At 44.0% G+C, this 25,428-nt stretch overlaps 1 protein-coding gene across 1 annotated transcript; it reads left to right on the forward strand.

Moving 5' to 3' along the window:
• The first annotated feature begins 5,678 nt into the window (after nt 1–5,678).
• LOC147984889 (uncharacterized) lies at nt 5,679–19,937 on the forward strand. Its single transcript, XM_087541306.1, has 3 exons — nt 5,679–6,559; nt 18,388–19,738; nt 19,827–19,937. The coding sequence occupies exons 2-3, from the start codon at nt 18,497–18,499 to the stop codon at nt 19,935–19,937; spliced, it is 1,353 nt and encodes a 450-aa protein (XP_087397432.1). The 5' UTR covers nt 5,679–6,559; nt 18,388–18,496.
• The last annotated feature ends 5,491 nt before the right edge of the window (nt 19,938–25,428 follow it).

Consider the following 25,428-nt stretch of genomic DNA (forward strand, 5'->3'; position numbering starts at 1 on the left):
AAGCACACAGAATATGCTGGCAAGATAACACTATAGAGCAATGAATGAATAACAGCTATCACTACATGCATATACGGCTAGTGGAGGCTCTAAGTTTAACATTTGCATAACGCCAATTTTTCCCTACAACAAAGGAATAGATTTTATTTAACTACCAATTTATGTCATTATTGAGAAGGTATCCCCATCTCAATCCCAAAATAATATTAATAACCCAACAAATTCATTAAGTAAAGTGATGAGACCAAATAATAATTCAAGTACAAAATACTCAAGATGTCCATAACCGGGGACACGGCTAATCATGATTAGTTTATACACTCTGTAGAGCTTTGTGCACTTTTCCCCACAAGACTCGATCTCCTCCGTTGGATTTCTCGCAATACATGATGTTTGAGAAATGGATGACCTAGACACAGTCTTTCCGAAGAGGTCTCCTTAACCGATAGATAGGCCGGTACACCTACAATCCCCTACATCTGCTAGCCCATCATGGAAAGGATTCCCACAACTTACTCAACTATGCCGGAGCCCATAATGGCATGTGGCTGCACACGGAAGTTTCTAGCATGAATAATCTTATGATCCCTTTGAACCTGGGTGGAATTCCATAGGATGATCACACGGGTACCCTGGGATCTCCTAGGATAACACTGGATTCCCCAGGTGCCCACAACCAATCCACCCAGAGGTGTATTAAAGTAGCCACCTTAAGTTTTCCCTTAGTTATTATCTCTCACAACTTTCATGAATCTAACATACCAATCCCCGTCTACGAGCATAGCAAAGCGTTAATGAGCATAACGTATAATCCAGGGGTTAGTAAAAAGACAATAGGTTCCTACCTCATCAACTACTTAACCATAACCACATGTTCACAATCCTACACATGCAATGTTTGAGGGTTGAAACTAATGCTTAAAAACTCGGTAATAAAGGGATATGATCAAAGTGTAACTTGCCTTGCTGACGATCGGAAAAACATAGAGATTCGTAGTAGCAACCTTCGCACTCCGGGTACTCTATCTTAAACAAACAAAAGCATACATAATCTCCCAAGCATAAGTTGCAAGGGTAAAACCCAAATAAAAGTTCTAAACATAAAGATCGAGTGAAGGGCTTCGATTTGCAAAAATAATCGATCAAATCGGAGATACGAAACTCAAGTTACAAACAAAAGAAATTCAAATTCAAATATGTTTGAAACCAAATTTTAAATTTTAAAAAACATGTTTAAGTTGATTATCTGAATAGAGGAGATTGTAACGAAGAATTTGGTGTTAGTTTTGTTGGATTTGGATAAACGAGCAAAAAGTAGTGAGGGTTTAAAGATCAGGGACTAATCTGATATGAAAATAATTACGGATAGCTCCCAGGCCGAAAATAAACGAAAAAAGAAAAACCTAATGAACGAACGTTCGCTAACAGAGGCTAATGAATAAATAACATCCACTAACAGATCTAAACAAACAAATGTTCTCTAATTAAACCAACCTAGTAAAATAAACCGATCTGAAAAAACCGAAACTTATAAAAAACCAGGGCGGGTTTTCGGCGGTTATACCGGCTCGGTGGAGAAAACCAGCAGCGGCGGCAGATCGGACGGTGGCATCGGCGAGGTGGGACGACGGCTCCGGTGACGGCGCTGGCGGAGGGGTGGCGCGGTGAGGCGGCGACGGGGCTACGCGGCGCGGGGCGGCGGCTTTGGCGGCGGGAGGCGGCGCGGCTCAATGAGGAGGAGGGCGTGTTGACACGGAATTTTGCCGAAGTAAAATACAAAGTGATATCTATGATCAAAATATGATAAAGCAAAATTATATAAAAAATGGCGAATTGCTGTATAGACAAAGGAAATGACCATGGTGAATCTCCATCGCTTAAAATAATAGGCACACAAAATAAATTAATAAAAGAGAGGATACATGAGAAAATTGGAAAGTGAATAAAAACCTCCATGGAAAATTTGTCCCGATGAAAATCATACGTACCTTCATCCATGCACGCCGCCACCGGCGGCGAGTGCCAGATACCAACATAAAATCACACTATTTCTGAAATATCGACCACATGTAGATGGAGTCCTTGTTCCATCGTCGATGAGAGATATCGATGCGACACATAAAATATATATCGCACTAACAAAATATACACGCGGTATATAAATAAATAAATGGCGTTTCTAGTGGGGTATCGACCCATATGTATTCGGTTGGAAAATATTTGGTCAACATGCTCATTTGATATCATATATGACATTAGACTTCGAATTGCCGAGAAAATAATTAAACGTGCACACCCTCAGCATAAGCCTTAATGCGTCATTAGTAGCTAATCAAGTTTAGCCCATTAAAAAAAATATGGCCGCATATGCATGCATGAAGTTCTCACAAGTCTGTTGGTGCATGCATGTGAATAGTGGCACCAAGGCCCACACATCCATTAAAATATCCAAAGCCCATCAGCTAATTACAAGCTTGCCGGTTCAAAGCATTGGTCAACTAGCAATTAAGGAATAATAAATAAAATATACTAAAGAAAGGAGCCAGCGGCTCCCCACGCACCCACTATCCTGCACGATCCCAGGATCAAGGACGTGGGCACATACGTCTCAGCGCTCCGCTGCTTGCCAGCCCCTATAAATACTAGCCTGCCTAGCGCAACCAAAGGTTAGCTTGTTCTCCTTTTTTCCAATCGCTCCGCTGTGCTGCCGCTAGTGCTGTTGTACTGCCGCTGCTGCTCTGATCCACATATACGCTGCTGCTGCTGCTGCAAGGCCGTCGTCCGGTCAAAGCCTGGGAAAGGTAGACAAGGTGGGCATCATGATTCTCCTCTAATCTTCTTGCTCCTCCCTATATCTCTCATCATGATCATCTTTCTTCTTGGTGGATCATTGTGATACAAACCAAGGAGCGTGCCCATGTGTCCTCATCTTGACATCTTGCCTTGGCTGATCATCACAATACGAGCCAAAGTGCAATTATGTTCAGGAAATGAAAATTTGTCCTTGGTTGATCATCGCGATATGAACCAAGGAACATATCTCACATATTTTCATCTCGACATTTTTGCCTTGGCTGATCATCATGATACAAGCCAAAGTGCGAATATGTTTAGGAGAGGAAAATTTTCCCTTGGTTGGTCATTGTGACACAAGCCAAGGAGTATTCTCCATATATCTTCATCTTGATATTTTGCCTTGGCTGATCTTCATGATACGATCCAAAGAGCACTTATATTTAAGAGAAGAAAATTTGTTCTTGGTTGATCATTGTGATACAAACCAAGGAGCATTCTCCATATAGCCCCATCTTGACATTTCGCCTTGGCTGATCATCATGATATAGGCCAAAGTGCGAATATGTTTAACATCAACAAAAATACTCCTTGGTGGATCATTATGATACAAATCAAGGAGCATACAACATATAATTTCTTCTTGTCATTTTTGCCTTGGTTGATCATCATGATACAAGCCAAAGTGCGATTATGTCAAAGAGGATAAATTTCACTCCTTGTTCAATCATGGCGAACCAAACTAAGGAGGATATATTTTCCCTTCCATCGTAGATGATAGCGACGCAAAGGTAAAGCTCGGGGAAAAACAAATATGAAACATACCCAAACTCTAGATGATCATCTACATAAAATCATAGAATAAATATGTGCCTACAAAATGCACTCTTCATTTGTGTGAGTTGCACAAAACAAGACAATTTAATTTGTGCATGTACCTCCATACCTAGTGCATAAAAAATGTATAAATTGGGTGCTTGCTAAATTATATTTGAGGCCTCTTGTTGGTTACACTGCGGAGATACATGCTATGCCATGTCAGTAGTAATACAAACAGGAAGGTACAAATGACATATACATCTGTCATATAGACGGTGAAATGAGCATACTCTAATGCATATAGAATATGCTAAGTGAAAGCTAACGGGTAAACATGAGATAATAAAAGTGTTAATTGTCTCATTTTGCACTAAAATATAGCATGCCCATAAAAGAAAATGAATGCGTGTAGGTTAAGTTAAAAGTATAATCCTACATATCTAAAATATGAAATCTAGAGCGTACAGACTCTATGCAACACGCATATACTGTCCACTGATGGTTAGAGTATATGCATGTGATCCATAAAATAATAATAAAGGATATTGCATCTAGCTCGCTTTAGTCCTAACAAAAACATACTGATTCGCTTAGTAGATGCTATCATCAAACATATCAAATCAAACAACATAACATATGGGATGGTTCTGATATTGGAACCCCCCTTTTCTTAAATTTCCATGCATGCGCAGATGCTATCATGGAGTAAATCATATACCATCATCTCATGCATGGTCATATATGCATCAATAAAAGATGTAGCATGCATGTATTAAGTGGATACTCTGCTAGTCGACTCATCACTCATTAAAATGAAATGACCTGAAAGTTGATTAAGATAGCCGCATGGTCATACTAGCATATGTTGGTTAAGTCGACTACACAAATTAGGTGTCCGATGAAAAAAGCACACATTTCACTCGTACTCTACGTACTACTCATAATAGTATAAGGGTAAAAATATAAATGAACAAGACACATGATAACTTGAAGAAGATCAAGAATGCTCCCCCGAGCACACCGGCGTCAACGACAGCGAGGATGATCGATTTTTCTTTATCATTTTGTAGTAGTCATGTGTTGCAATTCTATGTAATAGGATAGTTGGAATTCTTAATCAGGGGTTTTCTCTACGGAGATGTAATTAACAGATCTTTTATGTAAATGTAAGAGTTCTGGAAATAAAGTACCTGCAATGTTTGATCCTATTTTTATTGTATGCAATTATGCATTTAAATATATTCACTCTGTATCAATGACGTGGTCGCGTGTTTTCACGCCCGCCATTTTCCCGTCATCGGATTCTGGCACGCCCAGTGGGACATATTTCTTCCCTCATCTTTGAATTCCAACATAGGATTGCAACATATGAATTCCCATAGTACATAAAGCATAAAACATTATGTACCCATATACAAAAAAGAAGTCAAAGGAAACTAATATATGGTTTTCTTTATTTTGAAGGTATGGAGGGCCATGTGCAGCAGTTTGTGACCCTTTGCTTCGGTGACCTTTGGCTTGATGTGCCAATTGGTCCTATTGTGACCTCACTAAGTGAAAGTTGGAAGACTACAGCTGCATCTCCAGTTGCACCAGATCAAGAAGAAGTCACTTCTCCACCAATGGAGGGGTTCACACCTGTTTTGTCAAAGTCTGCAAAGAGGAAAATGAGGGCTGCTAGAAAGAGGGTTGCTCAGAGTTCTGCAAGAGGGGTTACTCATGCTCCAGTGTTAGTAATGAAAGGAAAGATTGTTGAAGTAGGACCATCCGTCCGCCAGCAGTCCAAGGACAAGGGAAAGAAAGTGGTGTTTGAGAAATCCGAGTTTCCGCCACTTGTTTACAAAGGAAAAGAGAAAAATCATGGAGACACCAACTCCAAGCTACCTGGGAAAAGAGGCGGCGTTGTGGTCATACTGCCGTCAGCGTCGTCTTCAACAAGAAGGCCCACCAACGCTCAGAATATACTTCGAGCTGATGCTCCAGAGTTTGTCCCCTCACTGGCCCATAAACCTAGTGAGGAACGCTTGGGAATAATGCAAAAACGTTCCCTGGAATGGAATGGAGTGTGCCTTACATCTGGTGACCTCAAAACAGGCCACATAGATCCAACATCTGCACCATCAGTTCCTCTGTTTGAAGAAGCACCCATCTTACGAGAGTCCTTTGAAGGTTCGTTTGATCCAGTGCGACAACAACGGCGACAGAGAAATGACCGTCGATCTTGGATTGATCTTCCAGTTGCCGTAGATCACAATGCGGCGAGCCAACATCGTTCTGATGTGAGCAAGTCTGTCAAGGGGAGATGGAAAAACACTCATCCAAAGATCCAAGTTCAGAATCCAGATGACTCATATGTTGTTAAATGCATATGTCAAGCAATAAGGTCACAACTTCCCGGTGCATCCACATCACAAAACGATGAGGGTGGTGCCATCATGCGACTAGCAGAGGCCCTGGCCCAACGACCTAAGTACCAAGAGTTCATTCAGCAACATCCCGAACATCAAGAGTATGTGAACCAAGCCGCTCGTGTCCGTTCAAGAAGGGCGGCGTACAAAGAAAGAGAAAGGGCAGTACGGGCCAGGTCTGGGTCAAGCAGAGTCCAGGGGGCAGAACACGCTTCATCAGATGAGGACAGTCAGGCTAAAGTAAACAAGTGGCTATCAAATCCATCAAATGAGGTGGCCACGAGCTTTTCTCCATGGCCCTCTCATAAGAAAACGAAGAACAAATCATCCGGAGTGTTCCAAGCAATGCCAATTGGTGTCAGGGCGGCGTCGGACAAGACCAGCGAAACATCCCCCACATCAACACATTTCAAGAGGAAGAAGGCACGCAAAACTGTCATAGAAGGTCCTCATCATAAGACACGAAGCCAAAAAGGTTTAGATTATGAAGAACTCGGGTCCAGCTGTGGTGGGTCTTATAATCCCCTATCGGACAGTACCCCTTGATAACGTCCTCGATGCGGCTATATCTCCCACATGTCGAAGCACGAATTAGAGGCATAACCGCATTGAAAGCAATGTCGCAAGTGAGGTAATCTTCACACAACCCATGTAATACATAAGGGAAATAGTTACATAGTTGGCTTACAATCGCCACTTCACACAATTACATGGATAAAGCATTACATCATCCAAATACAATCAAGGTCCGACTACGGAACCAAAATAAAAAGAAGACTACCCCAAATGCTACACAGATCCCCGATCGACCCAACTGGGCTCCACTACTGATCAGCTGGAAACGGAAACAACATAACGAACACGATCTTCATCGAGCTCCTCCTTGAGCTCGGGTGCGTCACCTGCACGGTATCATCGGCACCTGCAAACTGGTTTTGGAAGTATCTGTGAATCACGGGGACTCAGCAATCTCACAGCCTCGCGATCAAGACTATTTAAGCTTATGGGTAGGTAAAAGGTATGTGAGGTGGAGCTGCAGCAAGCACTAGCAGCTATGGTAGCTAACATACACAAATGAGAGCGAGAAGAGAAGGCAAGGCACGATCGAGAAACTATGATCAAGAAGTGATCCTAGAACAACCTACATCAAGCATAACTCCAACACCGTGTTCACTTCCCGAACACCGCCGGAAAGAGACCATCACGGCTACACACGCGGTTGATGCATTTTAATTAAGGTCAACTTCAGGTTTTCTACAACTGGATATTAACAAATTCCCATCTGCCCATAACCGCGGGCACGACTTTCGAAAGTTCAAATCCCTGCAGGGGTGTCCCAACTTAGCCCATCATAAGCTCTCATGGTCAACGAAGGATATTCCTTCTCCCAAGACAATCCGATCAGACTCGGCATCCCGGTTACAAGAGATCCTTGACAATGGTAAAACAAGTCCAGCAACACCGCCCGAATGTGCTGACAAATCCCGATAGGAGCTGCACATATCTCGTTCTCAGGGAACACTCAAATAGGTCAAGCTACGAGTAAAACCAACCCTCGAGTTGCCCCGAGGTGGCCCCGCAAGCTGCCCATTTCGGACCAACACTCAGAGGATCACTGGCCCGGGGGGGTTAAAATAAAGATGACCCTTGAGTCTGCAGAACCTAAGGGAAAAAGAGGCTAGGTGGCGAATGGTAAAACCAATGTTGGGCATTGCTGGAGGAGTTTTATTCAGGGCGAACTGTCAAGGGGTTCCCATTATAACCCAACCGCGTAAGGAACGCAAAATTCAGGAACATAACACCGATATGACGGAAACTAGGGGGTCAAGAGTGGAACAAAACACCAGGCATAAGGCCGAACCTTCCACTCTTTACCAAGTATATAGATGCATTAATTAAATAAGAGATATTGTGATATCCCAACAAAATATCCATGTTCCAACATGGAACAAACTCCAATCTTCAACTCCAACTAACAACGCTGTAAGAGGGGCCGAGCAAAGCGGTAACATAGCCAAACAACGGTTTGCTAGGACAAGGTGGGTTAGAGGCTTGGTTTAACAATATGGGAGGCATGATAAGAAAGTGGTAGGTATCGCAGCATAGGCATAGCAAAAGAGCGAGCAACTAGCAAGCAAAGATAGAAGTGATTTCGAGGGTATGATCATCTTGCCTGAAATCCCGCAAGGAAGAAGAACGAGTCCATGAAGAAGACAAAAGGACGTAGTCGAACTGGTCCTCACAAACGCGACGTTAACGGAACCAACCCGAAGAAGCAACACCGGAAAGAAGCACACAACATAGTAAACAACCAACACATGAACATGGCACGGTGCGCAAACAAGTATGATGCATGTCCGGTTTAATGAGGCATGGCATGGCAAAATGCACAAACAACCCTACAAATTAAGTGGAGCTCAATATGTAACTCTGTTGCATATTGACGAAACACCACATTCAAGTTATTTAGTTCAATCTCGTTTATGTACCCAACAATATTAAATGTTGTTAAACATGGCAAGAGGGTGAAGCAAAGTAAAACTACCTATCTAGTCAAGTTTAAATGAGGCCGGAAGCAACGAACAACAATTCCGTTAAATCCCCATATGCATATATTAGGTTTGGTGCTGTTCTGCCCTAAACCATATTTTATACTTGTTAAACATGCAAAGTGGGGCCACCAAGATAAACTAGGCATTTTTCCACCCCATTTACATATAAAGTTTATTAAAATCCGAGTTACGGTTATTTAGTTATGAAATAAATCATTTTAGCGAGTTATTTAAGCAAATTTAAACAAACATCATTTTAAACATTTTAAACATAGATGAAAGTGGCAAATTATTAATCTACACAAAATTCTAAGTCGATGCACGGTTAATTAGTTGTTAGATGCATGAAGTCTAGGGGGTTTTCTGCAAAAATATTGTCTCTGGAATAAAGACAAAATCACCAGATCTGAAAAAAACCCATTACGGGCCGAAACAAGAACTGGCCCAACAGGAGGATATCAACAAGGGCGCTGGGGTGTGCCTCACCCATGGGCCAGGCCCAGTTTGCGGAGAGGCATCGCTGGCCGGATCGGGAGGTGGGCTTGGCATGGATGGGCCTTGCTGCGGGATACGGTTGCTGGGCCAGCTCGCATGGACGCGGCCCATGCGCTGGTCAACGCGCGCATCCCCCTGGCTCGCACGATCTGGAGCAGGGGATGTAGAGGCTGGTGAGGCCGGCGCTCTTGGCGTGGGGGAAGGAGGTCCTGTAGTGGCCCGAGGGTGCAGGGCATCTGGGAGGCCGGAGCAGGTCACGGGAGGTCGCCCGGGTTCAGTTCCCTGCCGAATCAAAGTGGAGGCAGGTCGACGGACTTGGACCTCCACGTGGTGGCGGCCTCCATGGCTGGACTCGAAGGGGACGCAAGGGACAGGCGCGGCGAGGCGGAGGGAGATGGGCAACACTGGCCGGCCGTCTGGGTCATGGAGGACGGAGGGGAGGTGCGGCACTAGGGCCTGCTGGTCGGGTGCACAAGGTGGACAGCGCTGCTGCTCGAGCACTGCCCTGATGCTTCTGTGGCCACGAGAAGGAGAGACAGAGATCAGTGAGAGAAAAGGAGAAAAGAGAGGACGAGGGCACGGGCAGGGATGTGACCTGAGTGGCCGGCGCAGGAGAGCTTTAGCTCGGCTGGTCGGGGTCTTGGCGACGCAGGAGTGCGCGGACGAAGGCGGCTGTGAGGACTCGGCTCTGTTGGTCTTCGGGGAGGACGAAGGGGAGGCACAGGAGCTCGGGGACGGCTCGCCTCAATTTGGATCGAGGACGACTGCAAGCTGTAGGGGTGGATCGAGCAGAGGCCGGTGAGGTTGGTCGGGGATGGATTGAATCGGCTTGGTGGTTGGTTGGGCGCTGAAAACAAAGAGAGTGGCGGCGGGGATGGATTGGATGGATGTTTGGATGGGACAGGATCCCTAATTCCTAGGGTTGCCCATTATATACGCTGGTGGGTTAGGTTAGGGGCTAACGGAACCCTCCGATCGTAAATGGACGACCGAGAATAAAAGGTCAAGAGGAGTCCAAATAAGAAAATAGTGATGTTTTGTAGACGTTTGGGGATGATCCGGACCCAACGGTGACGACTGCCCGGGTCGAGTTCGGGACAACTGCCGGACGCGCACGAGGAGTCGAAGCACTATGCAGAGAGGGGGGGGGGTTAGGCGAACGAGGTTAAGTGTGTGGTTGGGCTGAGGAGAGGAGGAATGCAACCCGGCATCCGTTTCCGGAGACCAAAAACGTCCGACGATTTGACCGACTATACTGCCGCTATAGTTATCCGTTGGGCTATCAAACGGACTCCGAATGCGATGAAAATTGGCAGGTGGCCTACCTACACTATAATAAGACAGCATGCCAACTTTCAACCTATTCCGAGAACATTTTCTGGCCACTTATAAAATACTATTTCGGACATGCCGCGGGCGCGTGCAAGTGTGTCTGGGCTCAGAACGGACAAAGGAAGGAACTGGGAGAACCCGGGCGAATGCAAGTTTCGAAAACATGATGATGGAATGCACATGATGACATGACAAGATGCGACACGCAAGCAAATGACAAAGCAACAATAACGAAAAACTGGAAGACACCTGGCGCAACGGTCTCGGGGTGTTACAACACTCCACCACTACGAGAGGATCTCGTCCCGAGATCTAGAATGGCACCGGAGGGAAACGGAAGAGGAGAGAAGAGGTAAAGCTAAGTTGCTTCATTGAAAAATGAGTGAAACCACGAACCTTGAGAGGTTAAACAATTTGGAAGGGGAATACAACGGAGATGAGCGAAGTTGAAAACACTCTGTTAGAAAAGAGGAACAAGGAACATTACTAGAACCTTGTACTTTGAAGGACATAAGAGAAGGGGTACAATAGACAAGAATTACAAGCAAGCACTCCGGTAGAAACGAGATGTACAAGGAACGATAAGGATCAACAACGACAACACTCCGGTTGGAAATGGAAGGCAAAACTTTATGAGATGAGAGAACTTGACTGAAATCACGACACTCTGGTTGAATGGATAAGAAAAAGGAAAGAACATGATCCTCACAATTCGAGATGATGAGTGAAGAGAGCAACACCACCATGCCTCCGGAAGAAAAAAAAATCAAAGGTAGATCGTCGGAACAAAAGAATGGAGAAGAAAATGACAACTCCTACCACAATTGAACTTGGAAAACATCCTTGCAAGAAAGGATTGCACGGGATTGTTGGGAAATCAACAACGAAAAGAGCAGGCTTGTTGAGGGCTTATGGGAAACATCTCGAGAACTTGAGGTGAAAACCTGCCACAAACGAAAACAATTGCTTGCTTGAGAGCGACGAAGAGATGAAAGCATCTTTCATCGCGAGAATAGGAGGAAACTTGGATCATCGATAAACACCATAAACAACAACACTCCTTAGGGAAGGTTTTAGGTGAAATATAACCCAAGATAACTCCAATGAGAAGATTGATGGATTTAAGATATCCCATTCTTGACAACATGTGAATCATGAAACATGAACTCAAATTATGAAGAATGACATAGCACCACCTCAAATGATGAGATAAGAAAGAATTGCACTCCGGATAGAAACATGAAGAATACTTGAGCTCCTTTGAAAAGAATCTTGATGAACACTTCGAGAAGGAAATAAATCCTTGATGAACCATCATGTAGAACATCCATGAAGAACTCCGGTAACAAAAGGATAACGAGAAGAAAGAGAAGTTGAAAACACAAGGTGAATCCTTGCAATGATTAGATGGATCTACGCGATGAAATAAATTGAGAGAGCTTGGAACCCTGGAAAAGAAAGATGAATAATTGAGATCAAGACTTTTGATGAGGCTCCGGAATAAGGAATTAATCACTTGGATGAAATAAGAATAAGAATTATGTTAAGCGTATCCTTCACCTATTTAAATTGATGACAAGCAGCGGATTTGGCATATTACTTATTCTCGTAGAAAGGATTAAGAGAGATATCGCATAAACTCGAGAAAATCTTCAATGAACCACCGGTAGGATAGAAACAACGAATAAATTGATATGATAACGAATGACGAGAACTCTTGAATGAACCACCGTAAGAATTAAAAATGAACGAAGAGAAGATAAAGAAAACACCGGGAAGAATTAGCATATGAATGAAGATGCTTGAGAGAAATTATATATGAGAGAACGAAGAGATCATGCACTGATTAGAGGATATTTGATCGATGCACCGGTAAAATTAGGAGGATGAGAGCTGAAAGCTAGAATGAATAATCCCGAAATGATGGCCTTCGGAGAATCAAACTGAAAATACTCTGAATTACTCTGGATGGGTGAAAAGAAATTCTCACAACCAAAACAATTATGGGAGGATGGTAGAGAATGGGGCAAGATTTAAAAGAAAACTCTTCTTCGGTCTTCAAAATCTGAGAATGACGACGAGAAACACCACCAAATTGTTGAGATACTCCGGGATGAAAAATGGAAGGTTGAGCCAATGATGAAAAGAATTTAACCGATCTTGGAGAAAGACATTTGACTGATGAAAAATTCAATCTTATGTCAAGCTTCGAAAAGAATTTGGGAATAGCTTCGGGAAAATTGGAAGAGTCAGGTAAGATCCTGGAAAAAGACCTGTGGGTTAGGGCCCACTCAAAAGAAACACTGTTGAGCGATTACTTGAAAATAAGATGGCACCGGTTGAGTTAAACGGCTTGAATGAGATAACAACCTCGAAATAGGTTGAACAGATCTTGAATGACAAGACGAGCCTTCTGAGATATCTTCAGCACTCCGGCATGAGAAAGCATTGAAACAAGGAAAGGGATATGATCAACACCAAAAGCTTGAATTGAATCCACCGAAGAAGATAATGAGTGAAGAGTGACGAACTTGAAGCTCCGTTAGAATCTTCATGAGAAACACCGGGTAAGAACATTGAAGGGAAAGGAATCGAGAGGCTTCCCATCAATAAAAAGATACTGGAATAAGAAATCCAAATCCTTGAAAAAACAAGGGTGGGTGGGCGGGAAAAACAAAGGCAGCTTGGGACGAATGAAACAAACACCGTTGAAAAGAACTGAGATTGGATCTTGCAAATGTTGAAATGATCGGATCCACTTGAAGAGAAACACGCCGGTGAAAAGAAATTTTGATGACAAGCCCGATTATCCAGAGGGATTAGTATTCACATAGGAACATGAGAACACTGCTTAGGGAAGGTATGGTATCAACATTTGACTTCGAAGCAACTCGAATACCACAACTGAAAACAAAAACAAAGGATTGGCTTGCAGAATAAGCCTGAACAAACATATGATAGATATTTCATCCGAAGTTTTCGTGGTGGGGCCTACACGGGCTCGATCGTACAACACCATCATGTACAAGGCAGTGCACATGACATACGAAGCGTCCCCGAGTTGGCATAGCCAAGGACTCTTTAAGACACAACGAGACCACTGTAAAACCAATCGTGGATAGGCGGACCACTAGACGTCGAACCCCAATTTCATATCATACATCTGTCGGAAAGATATCCTAAGAGCTACTTGAATTCCCACTTATAAACTCCTGACACTTTCCGGTTATGCAATCAGGTGTTGGGGATACAGGGGAAGCATAATATCTCACTCAAACTAACAAATCCTACATCCAGCTGTATCCATCCTTCAACACATAACCAAGAAACCTTCGGAAATCGTTTACCTCAACCCTCGAAAAGCATCCGTTATATGAGTTATGGCAATACTCCCGAACTCCCGCCCCAGTACTGGGTGGCGTCGAGGTTATGTCACCAACAACTGCATAAAAGAGATTTTCGATGTCGGTGAAACTAAACTCAGGTATTCCAGAACTGCAACGATAAAATTGTGACGACAACCTCGGAGTTCAACTCCCCGGGACACTGCCACAACCTCTAAATGTCAGGAGGCACCAAGAACAATGTTCTCGTCACAAAACCATCGGAACGATTCCAAGATACCCGCGTGATCCTAAATTTTTTTAGTGAAATTTGAGAAGAGAAGAGTCAAAACTCTATGTCAGGATGCCTCACCAGAGCGACGAAGGGACTAAGGAGTAAAAAGAATCCTACTCTCCGATATATATATATATAATCCTAAATGACTCAAAACATTTTTCTAGACTCAACAACGCCAACGATTCGATCAAGCAGGGGGCTCCTAAGGTCGGGGAAGGCTCTGATTACCAACTTATAACGCCCTCGATGCAGCTATATCTCCCACGTGTCGAAGCACGAATTAGAGGCATAACTGCATTGAAAGCAATGTCGCAAGTGAGGTAATCTTCACACAACCCATGTAATACATAAGGGAAAGAGTTACATAGTTGGCTTACAATCGCCACTTCACACAATTACATGGATAAAGCATTACATCATCCAGATACAATCAAGGTCCGACTATGGAACCAAAATAAAAAGAAGACTACCCCAAATGCTACACAGATCCGTGATCGACCCAATTGGGCTCCACTACTGATCAACTGGAAACGGAGACAACATAACGAACACGATCTTCATCGAGCTCCTCCTTGAGCTCGGGTGCGTCACCTGCACGGTATCATTGGCACCTGCAAACTGGTTTTGGAAGTATCTGTGAGTCACGGGGACTCAGCAATCTCACACCCTCGAGATCAAGACTATTTAAGCTTATGGGTAGGTAAAAGGTATGTGAGGTGGAGCTGCAGCAAGCACTAGCATATATGGTAGCTAACATACGCAAATGAGAGGGAGAAGAGAAGGCAAGGCACGATTGAGAAACTATGATCAAGAAGTGATCCTAGAACAACCTACGTCAAGCATAACTCCAACACCGTGTTCACTTCCCGAACTCCGCCGGAAAGAGACCATCACGGCTACACATGCGGTTGATGGATTTTAATTAAGGTCAACTTCAGGTTTTCTACAACCGGATATTAACAAATTCCCATCTGCCCATAACCGCGGGCACGGCTTTTGAAAGTTCAAATCCCTGCACGGGTGTCCCAACTTAGCCCATTACAAGCTCTCACGGTCAATGAAGGATATTCCTTCTCCCAAGACAATCCGATCAGACTCGGCATCCGGGTTACAAGACATCCTCGACAATGGTAAAACAAGTCCAGCAACACCGCCCGAATGTGCCGACAAATCCCGATAGGAGCTGCACATATCTCGTTCTCAGGGCACACTCAGATAGGTCAAGCTACGAGTAAAACCAACCCTCGAGTTGCCCCAAGGTGGCCCTGCAGGCTGCCCATTTCGGATCAACACTCAGAGGAGCACTGGCCCGGGGGGTTAAAATAAAGATGACCCTTGAGTCTGCAGAATCCAAGGGAAAAAGAGGCTAGGTGGCGAATGGTAAAACCAATGTTGGGCATTGCTGGAGGAGTTTTCTTCAAGGCGACCTGTCAAGGGGTTCCCATTATAACCCAACCGCGTAAGGAACGCAAAATCCGGGAACATAACATTGATATGATGGAAACTAGGGGGGCAAGAGTGGAACAAAACACCAGGCATAAGGCCGAGCCTTCCACCCTTTACCAAGTATATAGATGCATTAATGAAATAAGAGATATTGTGATATCCCAACAAAATATCCATGTTCCAACATGGAACAAACTCTGATCTTCAACTGCAACTAACAACGCTATAAGAGGGGCTGAGCGAAGCGGTAACATAGCCAAACAACGGTTTGCTAGGACAAGGTGGGTCAGAGGCTTGGTTTAACAATATGGGAGGCATGATAAGCAAGTGGTAGGTATCGCATCATAGGCATAGCAAAAGAGTGAGCAACTAGCAAGCAAAGATAGAAGTGATTTCGAGGGTATGATCATCTTGCCTGAAATCCCGCAAGGAATAAGAACGAGTCCATGAAGAAGACAAACAGACGTAGTCGAACAGGTCCTCACAAACGCGACGTTAACGGAACCAACCCGAAGAAGCAACACCGGAAAGAAGCACACAACATAGTAAACAACCAACACATGAACATGGCACGGTGCGCAAAAAAGTATGATGCATGTCCGGTTTAATGAGGCATGGCATGGCAAAATGCACAAACAACCCTACAAATTAAGAGGAGCTCAATATGCAACTCCGTTGCATATTGACGAAACACCACATTCAAGTTATTTAGCTCGATCTCGTTTATGTACCCAACAATATTAAATGTTGTTAAACATGGCAAGAGGGTGAAGCAAAGTAAAACTACCTATCTAGTCAAGTTTAAATGAGGCCGGAAGCAACGAACAACAATTCCGGTAAATCCCCATATGCATATATTAGGTTTTGTGCTGTTCTGCCCTAAACCATATTTTATAGTTGTTAAACATGCAAAGTGGGGCCACCATGTTAAACTAGGCATTTTTCCACCCCATTACATATAAAGTTTATTAAAATCCGAGTTACGGTTATTTAGTTATGAAATAAATCATTTTAGCGAGTTATTTAAGGAAATTTAAACAAACAACATTTTAAACATTTTAAACATAGATGAAAGTGGCAAATTATTAATCTACACAAAATTCTAAGCAAGTTTCATATATAATTTATTTAGATCCGATGCACGGTTAATTAGTTATTAGATGCATGAAGTCTAGGGGGTTTTCTGCAAAAACTGTTGTCTCTAGGATAAAGACAAAATCACCAGATCTGAAAAAAAACCATTACGGGCCAAAACAAGAACTGGCCCAATAGGAGGATATCGACAAGGGCGCTGGGGTGTGCCTCACCCATGGGCGAGGCCCAGTTTGTGGAGAGGCCTCGCTGGCCGGATCGGGAGGTGCGCTTGGCATGGATGGGCCTTGCTGCGGGATACGGTTGCTGGGCCGGCTCGCATGGACGCGGCCCATGCGCTGGTCAACGCGCGCGGCCCCCTAACTCGCACGATCTGGAGCAGGGGATGTAGAGGCTGGCGACGCCGGCGAACTTGGCGTGGGGGAAGGAGGTCCTACGGTGGCCCGAGGGTGCAGGGCGTCTGGGAGGCCGGATCAGGTCGCGGGAGGTCGCCGGGGTTCCGTTCCCTGCCGGATCAAAGTGAAGGCAGGCCGGCGTACTTGGAGCTCCACGCGGTGGCGGCCTCCAGGGCTGTACTCGAAGGGGACGCAAGGGACGGGCGCGGCGAGGCGGAGGGAGATGGGCGACACTGGCCGGCCGTCTGGGTCATGGAGGACGGAGGGGAGGTGCGGCACTAGGGCCTACTGGTCGGGTGCACAAGGTGGCCAGCGCTGCTGCTCGGGCACTGCCCTGATGCTTCTGTGGCCACGAGAAGGAGAGACAGAGATCAGCGAGAGAAAAGGAGAAAAGAGAGGATGAGGGCACGGGCAGGGACGTGACCTGAGTGGCCGGCGCAGGAGAGCTTCACCTTGGCTGGTCGGGGTCTTGGCGACGCAGGAGTGCGCGGACGAAGGCGGCTGCGAGGACTCGGCTCTGTTGGTCTTCAGGGAGGACGAAGGGGAGGCACGGGAGCTCAGGGATGGCTCGCCTCAATCTGGATCGAGGACGACTGCAGGCTGTAGGGGTGGATCGAGCAGAGGCCGGTGAGGTTGGTCGGGGATGGATTCGATCATCTTGGTGGTTGGTTGGGCGCTGAAAACAAAGTGAGTGGCGGCGGGGATGGATTGGATGGATGTTTGGATGGGACAGGATCCCTAATTCCTAGGGTTGCCCATTATATACGCTAGTGGGATAGGTTAGGGGCTAACGGAACCCTCCGATCGTAAATGGACGACCGAGAATAAAAGGTTAAGAGGAGTCCAAATAAGAAAACGGTGATGTTTTGTAGACGTTTGGGGATGATCCGGACCCAACGGTGACGACTGCCCGGGTCGGGTTCGGGACAACTGCCGGAGACGCACAAGGAGTCGAAGCACTATGCAAAGAGGGGGGGTTAGGCGAACGAGGTTAAGTGTGTGGTTGGGCTGAGGAGAGGAGGAATGCAACCCGGCATCCGTTTCTGGAGACCGAAAACGTCCGACGATTTGACCGACTATACTGCCGCTATAGTTATCCGTTGGGCTATCAAACGGACTCCGAATGCGATGAAACTTGGCAGGCAGCCTACCTACACTATAATAAGACCGCATGCCAACTTTCCACCCATTCCGGGAACATTTTCCGGCCACTTTTAAAATACTATTTCAGACATGCCGCGGGCGCGTGCAAGTGTCTCTGGGCTCAGAACGGACAACGGAAGGAACTGGGAGAACCCGGGCAAATGCAAGTTTCGAAAACATGATGATGCAATGCACATGATGACATGAAAATATGCGACACGCAAGCAAATGACAAAGCAACAACAGCGAAAAACTGGAAGACACCTGGCGCAACGGTCTCGGGGCGTTACACCCTTGTCCTTCTGAAAATGAGATAGAACTCCACCATGGTGCAGAGCATACAGAATAAGTCCTAGCCGCGAATGAAACTCATTCGTTTGAAGAGCAATTAGCCAACCTTATGGCAGCACTTCAGCAAAAGGAAGACGAGCTCGCAGCCCTTCGAATTCAGATGAGCAATAACCAGAATAAAGGAAATGAAGGGGATGGTGGCGCAAGTGCTAGCAACCAACATGGAGGAGCAGGGCTTAACCTTGAGGCAATCCAAAGAATGATCGCTGAAGTGGTAAAGTCGCAGTTGATGCAAACTCAGTACTCGATGAGGCCAGGGTATGTTAAGCCGTACCCACCTGATGTGGAGTTAGTTCTTTTCCCAACAAATTACAGGCAGCCGCTGTTTAGTAAGTTCAACGGGAGTGGATATCCCCATGAGCACATAGCACACTTCCTTGCTACTTGTCAGGATACAGCTAACAATGGAGCACTTCTCCTTAGGCAGTTTGTACAGACATTGTCTGGGCCTGCCTTCACCTGGTACAACAAGCTACCTCCAAGCTCTATAAAAACGTGGGAACAAATGCAAAACTCATTCCTCGAGCGGTTTTATAGCACACAAAGGACGGTGGGCATAACTGAGTTGACCCAAACTGAACAAGGGTTCAACGAGAGGGCGGTTGATTTCATAAATAGACGGAAAAACCTAAGTCTTCATTGCCCACATCCAATCACTGAGCCAGAAGCAGTGCACATGTGCATGAACAATCTCCGCTCGGAAGTGGTTGTCCAGTTACAAGGAGTGAGACCCCTCACATTTGAAGAGTTAGCTTCAAAATCCATGGATATAGAAAATTTTATGCAGCTTGTCGCTCATCGGACAAAAACGACGTTCAACAAGCCTACAAACAATGGTGGTCAGCGTGAAAAGTTGCCGATGAAACCCAAGTCTGCACAAGCCATGGAGACAACGGCGGTAAAACCTCAGTTTCAGCCCGGAAGAGCACCTATAGGGAATCAAGGGCAGCGAGATGCACAGGTTGGTAGGAGGCCAACTCTTAGAGAACGGCAAAACAGGGAGTATTCTTTTCCTATAGAAGAAATTGATGACCTTTTCACTGGTTTAAAGGAGTTGAGTCTAATAGAACTTCCTAGGCCCAAAAGGCCAGAAGAAGCTTCAAAATTTAATGACCCAAATGTCTGTCAGTACCATCGCATTTTGGTCCATACACTCAAAGATTGCTTTGTTGTGAAGAATATCATCCAGAAAATGATCAATGAGGGGACTATTGATGCGGATCTCCTCAAAAGCATGACAAAGGGAAAGAAAAAGGCTTCAGCAAATGTCGCCACCCTCCAGGATGATGCGGTGAGTTCTGCGTCTTCAAATATGAAGGGTACTTATGATGATGCAGTACTAATTTCCAAATATGGATGTTCTCCTATGATAATTCCAGGCCTTGCCAAATCGCAAGATCAGCATAAAGGAGAGGCTTACATTCCCTTCAGCAATGGTGCAGCCCAAGGTTGGGGGCCACGGCGGTCAAAACGCCGTGTACTACCCCTAGTGATGGAAGAAGCTCCTCCTCTGCGCTTCGCACCGAAGATATATCAGCACTCCACGAAGCGCATGAGAATACCAAGTGAAGAATTCAACATTCTCACTATTGGTGTGTTCGAGGATGATGGCGAGTCTCTATGCTTCCCTGACGAAGAACCATTAGAAGTTGATCAGGTTCATCTTAGATCAGGTCGTCAATTAGCAGACCCTTATCCTCCACCTAGAAAGGAACCAAAAAGCAAGGACGCAGTTCCAAATGATTGGACGGACCCTGCCTGTAGGGTGCCACTCAAGTATGATGTAATCACACATTTGAAGAAAATACCAGCTATGCTTTCTGTGTATGATGCTTTGTGTCTTTCATCTGATATGCGTAAAGCTCTTGTCATGGCACTCACGTTTCCAGAAGACTACAGAGTAGAAGTATCTCAAACTGAGTTAGAAGAATCTAAAGTCCTAAATATGACGTTCACATATGAGGATATGTTGTTAGGCCCCAAGAAGCACAATAGACCTCTTCTCATGTTTGGCGAAATTGATGTATTGCCGATAAATCGCATAATGATAGATGGTGGGTCAACTATAAATCTACTACCATTGCGTACACTCAAAAAGATTGGATATTCCAAGGGATATTTGAGCAAGTTTAATGTGATTATACATGGATTTAACCAATCAGGGCAAGAAGCTATGGGTACCATTTCGTTGGTTTTAAAATTGGATACACTATCCACATACGTGAAGTTTCACGTGATTCATCATATAATGCATTGCTTGGACACCCATGGTTACATGAGAATCAAGTTGTGCCATCCACTTTACATCAGTGTATCAAATATAGAGATCGGACAGGTGATACAGTCAGAATATTTGCTGACAAGAAGCCATTCACAATAGCTGAATCTTTCTATGCTGATGCAAAGTTCTACTTCGAGCCTGTTGATAAGGTGCAAAAGCCAAAATCCTCGAAAATACCCGAGTCAAATGTGGTAGAAAAGGAGGTCGCGGAATCCTCGTCAAAGAAAAAGACCTATCAGTATATACCAAAGCAACCAAAGGAAGAAGGATGACCCAATATTTTGTGTCATAGACAAATCCCATGACATGAAAGGTACTAATTTCCCTACGCCTTTACCTCCTTTGGTACAATATAGAATAAAACAATCCCAAAAAGAGCCACGTCGTTCAATGTTGGTGAAAGTGAAAATAAAAATACAACACAAATATCTGTGCTTAACAAAGATGATGAATCTTTACCCATTTCTTTGTATGATAACAGGGTCTTGTGCATGATGCAGCAAATGGGTTATGACATCGCCACTGGCCCATCCCTATGTGATGGCCGAGGACAGCTAGCACCATTCGAAAAGGTGTTATCTCAAGAACAACTCGAAGCTCTGCACGAAGACCATGTTTTAAAAGAAATGAAGCATGGGTTAGGATATGAGGTTTGTATGGCTTCGGCTGAATATACGAACATGACGGAAGCATCTTCAGAAATGGAGGATGGCAACCAATGCACCGTGGATGACTTGGAAGAAATAAATATTGGTACGACTGATGATCCTCGTCCAATTTTTATTAGCAAACATTTGTCCCAAGAAAATAAACTAAAATATCATGAGTTCCTGCGTGCAAATAGAGATGTATTCGCTTGGACTTATGAAGAAATGCCTGGGTTGGACCCAAACATAGCCTTCCATCGCTTTGCTGTGCGAGATGACGCCACACCAGTGAAGCAAGCTCAAAGAAAGTACCAGCCTGAAATACTTCCACAAATAGAAGCCGAGGTCGACAAACTCATAGCCGTAGGGTTCATTAGAGAAGTCAAATACCCCATATGGGTCTCTAGTATTGTACCCGTTAGAAAGAAGAATGGTCAAACACGCATATGTGTAGATTTCAGGGATATGAATAAAGCATGTCCCAAAGATGATTTCCCAATACCCATCTCTGAAATACTAGTTCATGCTACTATGGAGCATGAAATATTTTCTTTCATGGATGGTTGTTCCGACTATAATCAAATTAAAATGGCACCTGAAGATGAAGAGTTAATAGCATTCCGCACACCTAAAGGCATATATTGTTATAAAGTCATGCCTTTCGGATTAAAAAAATGTTGGGGTGAGATATCAACGAGCAATGACAATCATCTTAGACGGGTTGTTATATGTGATTGTTGAATGCTATATAGACGACATAGTTGTGAAATCAAAGCATGAACAAGACAACGTGAAACACCTTGAAATGGTTTTTGAGCGTCTTAGGCAACATAATATAAAAATGAACCCCATGAAGTGCGCGTTCGGAGTTTCCTCTGGAAAATTTCTCGGTTTTGTGGTTACAAAAAAATGGTATTCATATCGACCCAAGTAAAATCAAGGCGGTTGTTAAGATGCCACCACCCACTAACTTACATGAACTGAAGAGTTTCCAAGGCCACCTAGCATATATTAGGAGGTTTATCTCAAATTTATCTAGGAGATGCAAACCTTTCTCGCGACTTATGAAGAAAGGAGTCCCTTTTGAATGGGATCAAGCATGCCAAAACGCATTCCTAGAAATTAAGAAATATTTGATAAATCCTCCTGTTTTAGGCACATCGATTAAAGGCCGACCATTAATTCTCTATACTGCTGCAATGCCTACTTCACTAGATGCACTCCTAGCACAAAATAATGATGCAGGAAAGGAAACATAACTGTATTATCTTAGCCGCACCTTGGTAGGGGCCGAGTGCAACTATCCAGACATGGAAAAAATATGTCTCACACTGATGTTCGCTGCACAAAAATTGCGACACTACATGTTAGAACACACTGTACATTTAGTCTCAAGAGCAGACCCACTCAGATATATCTTAAGTAGAATGGTACTCTCAGGGAGATTAGCTAAATGGGCGATGCTTTTGTCACAATTTGACATCACATATATACCGCAAAAGGCTGTAAAAGGCCAAGCTTTGGCTAACGTCCTTGCGGCACATCCGATCCCAGATGATTTTCCTATAGATGATGACTTGCCAGATGAGGATGTATTCGCCACGACCGTTACAAAATAAACATGGAAAATGTACTTTGATGGTGCTTGCCGGCAATCTGGGTCAGGTGCCGGAGTCGTTTTCATTACACCTAATGAAGGGGTGATTCCGTACTCATTTACCCTAACTTCGGCGGTGTCAAATAATTCAGCCAAATATGAAGCTCTTATCATTGGGCTTGAAATAGCAATAAACATGGGGCTCGATACGCTCTCTGTTTATGGGGACTCACAATTAGTGATTAATCAACTGATGGGGACCTACATGGTAAAGAAACAAGAATTGGTGCCATATTTCAAAAGGGCAAAATAGCTCCTAGCTATGTTCAAAGATCTAAATATTCAGCATATAGTTAGAAATCAAAACGAAAAGGCTGACGCCTTAGCCGGTTTAGCTGCAAGTGTGTCACTGGACTCACATGAAATGATGGACGTACACATAGAGGAACGAAGGTTATTGCCAATATTTGTTGAAGAAGAAGAAACGGTAATATCTTCTGCAATGACAGCTGATATATGTGAAATTGAGGTAGGGGATTGGCGAGCACCATTCCTCGAATATCTACTTCATGGATACCTACCTCTTGATAGTAGCGAAATATCTAGAATCTGCAAAAGGTCAATCCATTACGCATGCATCAATGACATACTCTATAGGCGTTCCCATGACGGCATATTATTGCGCTGCCTTGCTGGAAATGAAATTATGGATGCCTTAAACGAGGTGCATGCTGGAATATGTGGCTCGCACCAATCAGGTCCTAAATTGCACTACCAATTAAGGCGTCTAGGCTACTACAGGCCCACAATGTTTGAAGACGCCACTAAATTTGCAAAGAAATGCCATGAATACCAAGTGCATGCTGACTTTATACATCAGCCGCACGAACCACTCCATGCGACAAATATGTCTTGGCCTTTTGAAATGTGGGGAATGGATATAGTTGGGCCAATTCATCCACCATCGTTCAAAGGTCACAAATTCATTTTAGCAGCAACAGACTACTTCTCCAAGTGGGCTGAACTTACACCACTAAAGGAAGACAAAGTGGATAATGTAGAACATTTTATAAGAACACAACTCATATATTGTTTTGGCGTTCCTTCCCGGATCATGTCTGATAACGGAATTCCTTTTAAAAACAAACAAGTGGATAAGTTATGCTCCAAATTTAAGATAGACCATCATTATTCCACGGCATATAATCCAGCCACCAATGGACAAGCATAAGCTTTCAAAAAAACTCTCTGCAAGTTTCTAAAGAAAGTTGTATCAAAAAATAAGCGCGACTGGCATGAAAAGCTTCTCGAAGCCTTGTGGGCTTACAGAACCACAACACGCACACCGACAGGAATGACACCTTATTCCTTAGTATTTGGAGGAGAAGCCGTTCTACCTTTGGAGGTATAGATCATGTCATTGAGAGTCGCTACACATGAAAATTTGTCAGAAGAAAAATCAGTAAAATTATGTCTCGATGAATTAGAGAGACTAGAAGGTAGACGACTTCAAGCTCTACAAAATCTTGAGGCATATCAAGCTAGTATGTCACGAGAATTCGACAAACGAGTCAAACGAAGGTCGTTCAAACAAGGAGATTTAGTTCTGGATGTCATTCGTCCCATGAATATCACGCGACGGATGAAAGGAAAATTTGAACCAAAATGGGAAGGTCCCTTCGTCATAAAAGAGGTTTATTCTAGCGGCGCGTATAGAATCATATCACCAGATGGGAAATACTCACCGACACTGGTAAATTGTAAATTCCTTAAGCGTTACTATGCGTAAAAAATACACTCCAAACCCTCACCAGTCTAAACTGGGGCACATGAAAAAAATACACTCCAGACCCTCACGAGTCTAAACTGGGGCACATAAAAAAAATACTCCATACCTTCACGAGTCTAAACTGGGGCGCACAAAAAACTAATTACTCCAACGACTTACGAGTGTAAATTGTGATGCAAAAAAAGAAATCATCAAGCGTACTCCATACCCTTAAGAGTATAAACTGGGGCACGTAAAATTTTACTCCGATATCCTACGAGTCTAAACTATGGCGTAAAAAAATGACTCCAAATTCTCATAAGCTTAAACTGTTGTACAAAAGGGCAGTGTATATAAAAATATAAATAAATTTGTAAAAGATAAAAAATGAACAATGAAATAAAGTAACAAAGCTTCAAGCAAAAAAATGTAAATAAATAAAGGGGTTACCCAAGGTAGTTCATGCAATTAGCATAGAGTATCCATTCCACACAGAAAGCAGGGCTATACGAATAACATTGCATAGTCCATCAGTACACATGAATAAATCCCATGCAAACATACGCGAATGGTGCTACTGGCATGCGAGAAGACACAAGAAAATGGGTTTGCCGATTGGCCGCCTTATGCAAGTCTGAGTAAAAAATGTAAATAGACAACATGTCTGATTTATTAAGAACAAAAAAAC

The sequence above is a fragment of the Triticum urartu genome, chromosome 2A (genome assembly GCF_056163025.1).
Source record: "Triticum urartu cultivar PI428250 chromosome 2A, HENAU_Tu73, whole genome shotgun sequence".
Taxonomy (NCBI): Eukaryota; Viridiplantae; Streptophyta; class Magnoliopsida; order Poales; family Poaceae; genus Triticum; species Triticum urartu.

Coding starts and splice junctions, on each gene's coding strand:
- LOC147984889 (XM_087541306.1), top strand. CDS start 18,497: ATGGCAGCACTTCAGCAAAAGGAAGACGAGCTCGCAGCCCTTCGAATT. Junction 19,739..19,826: donor CCACCCTCCAGGATGATGCG/GTGAGTTCTGCG, acceptor TGATAATTCCAG/GCCTTGCCAAATCGCAAGAT.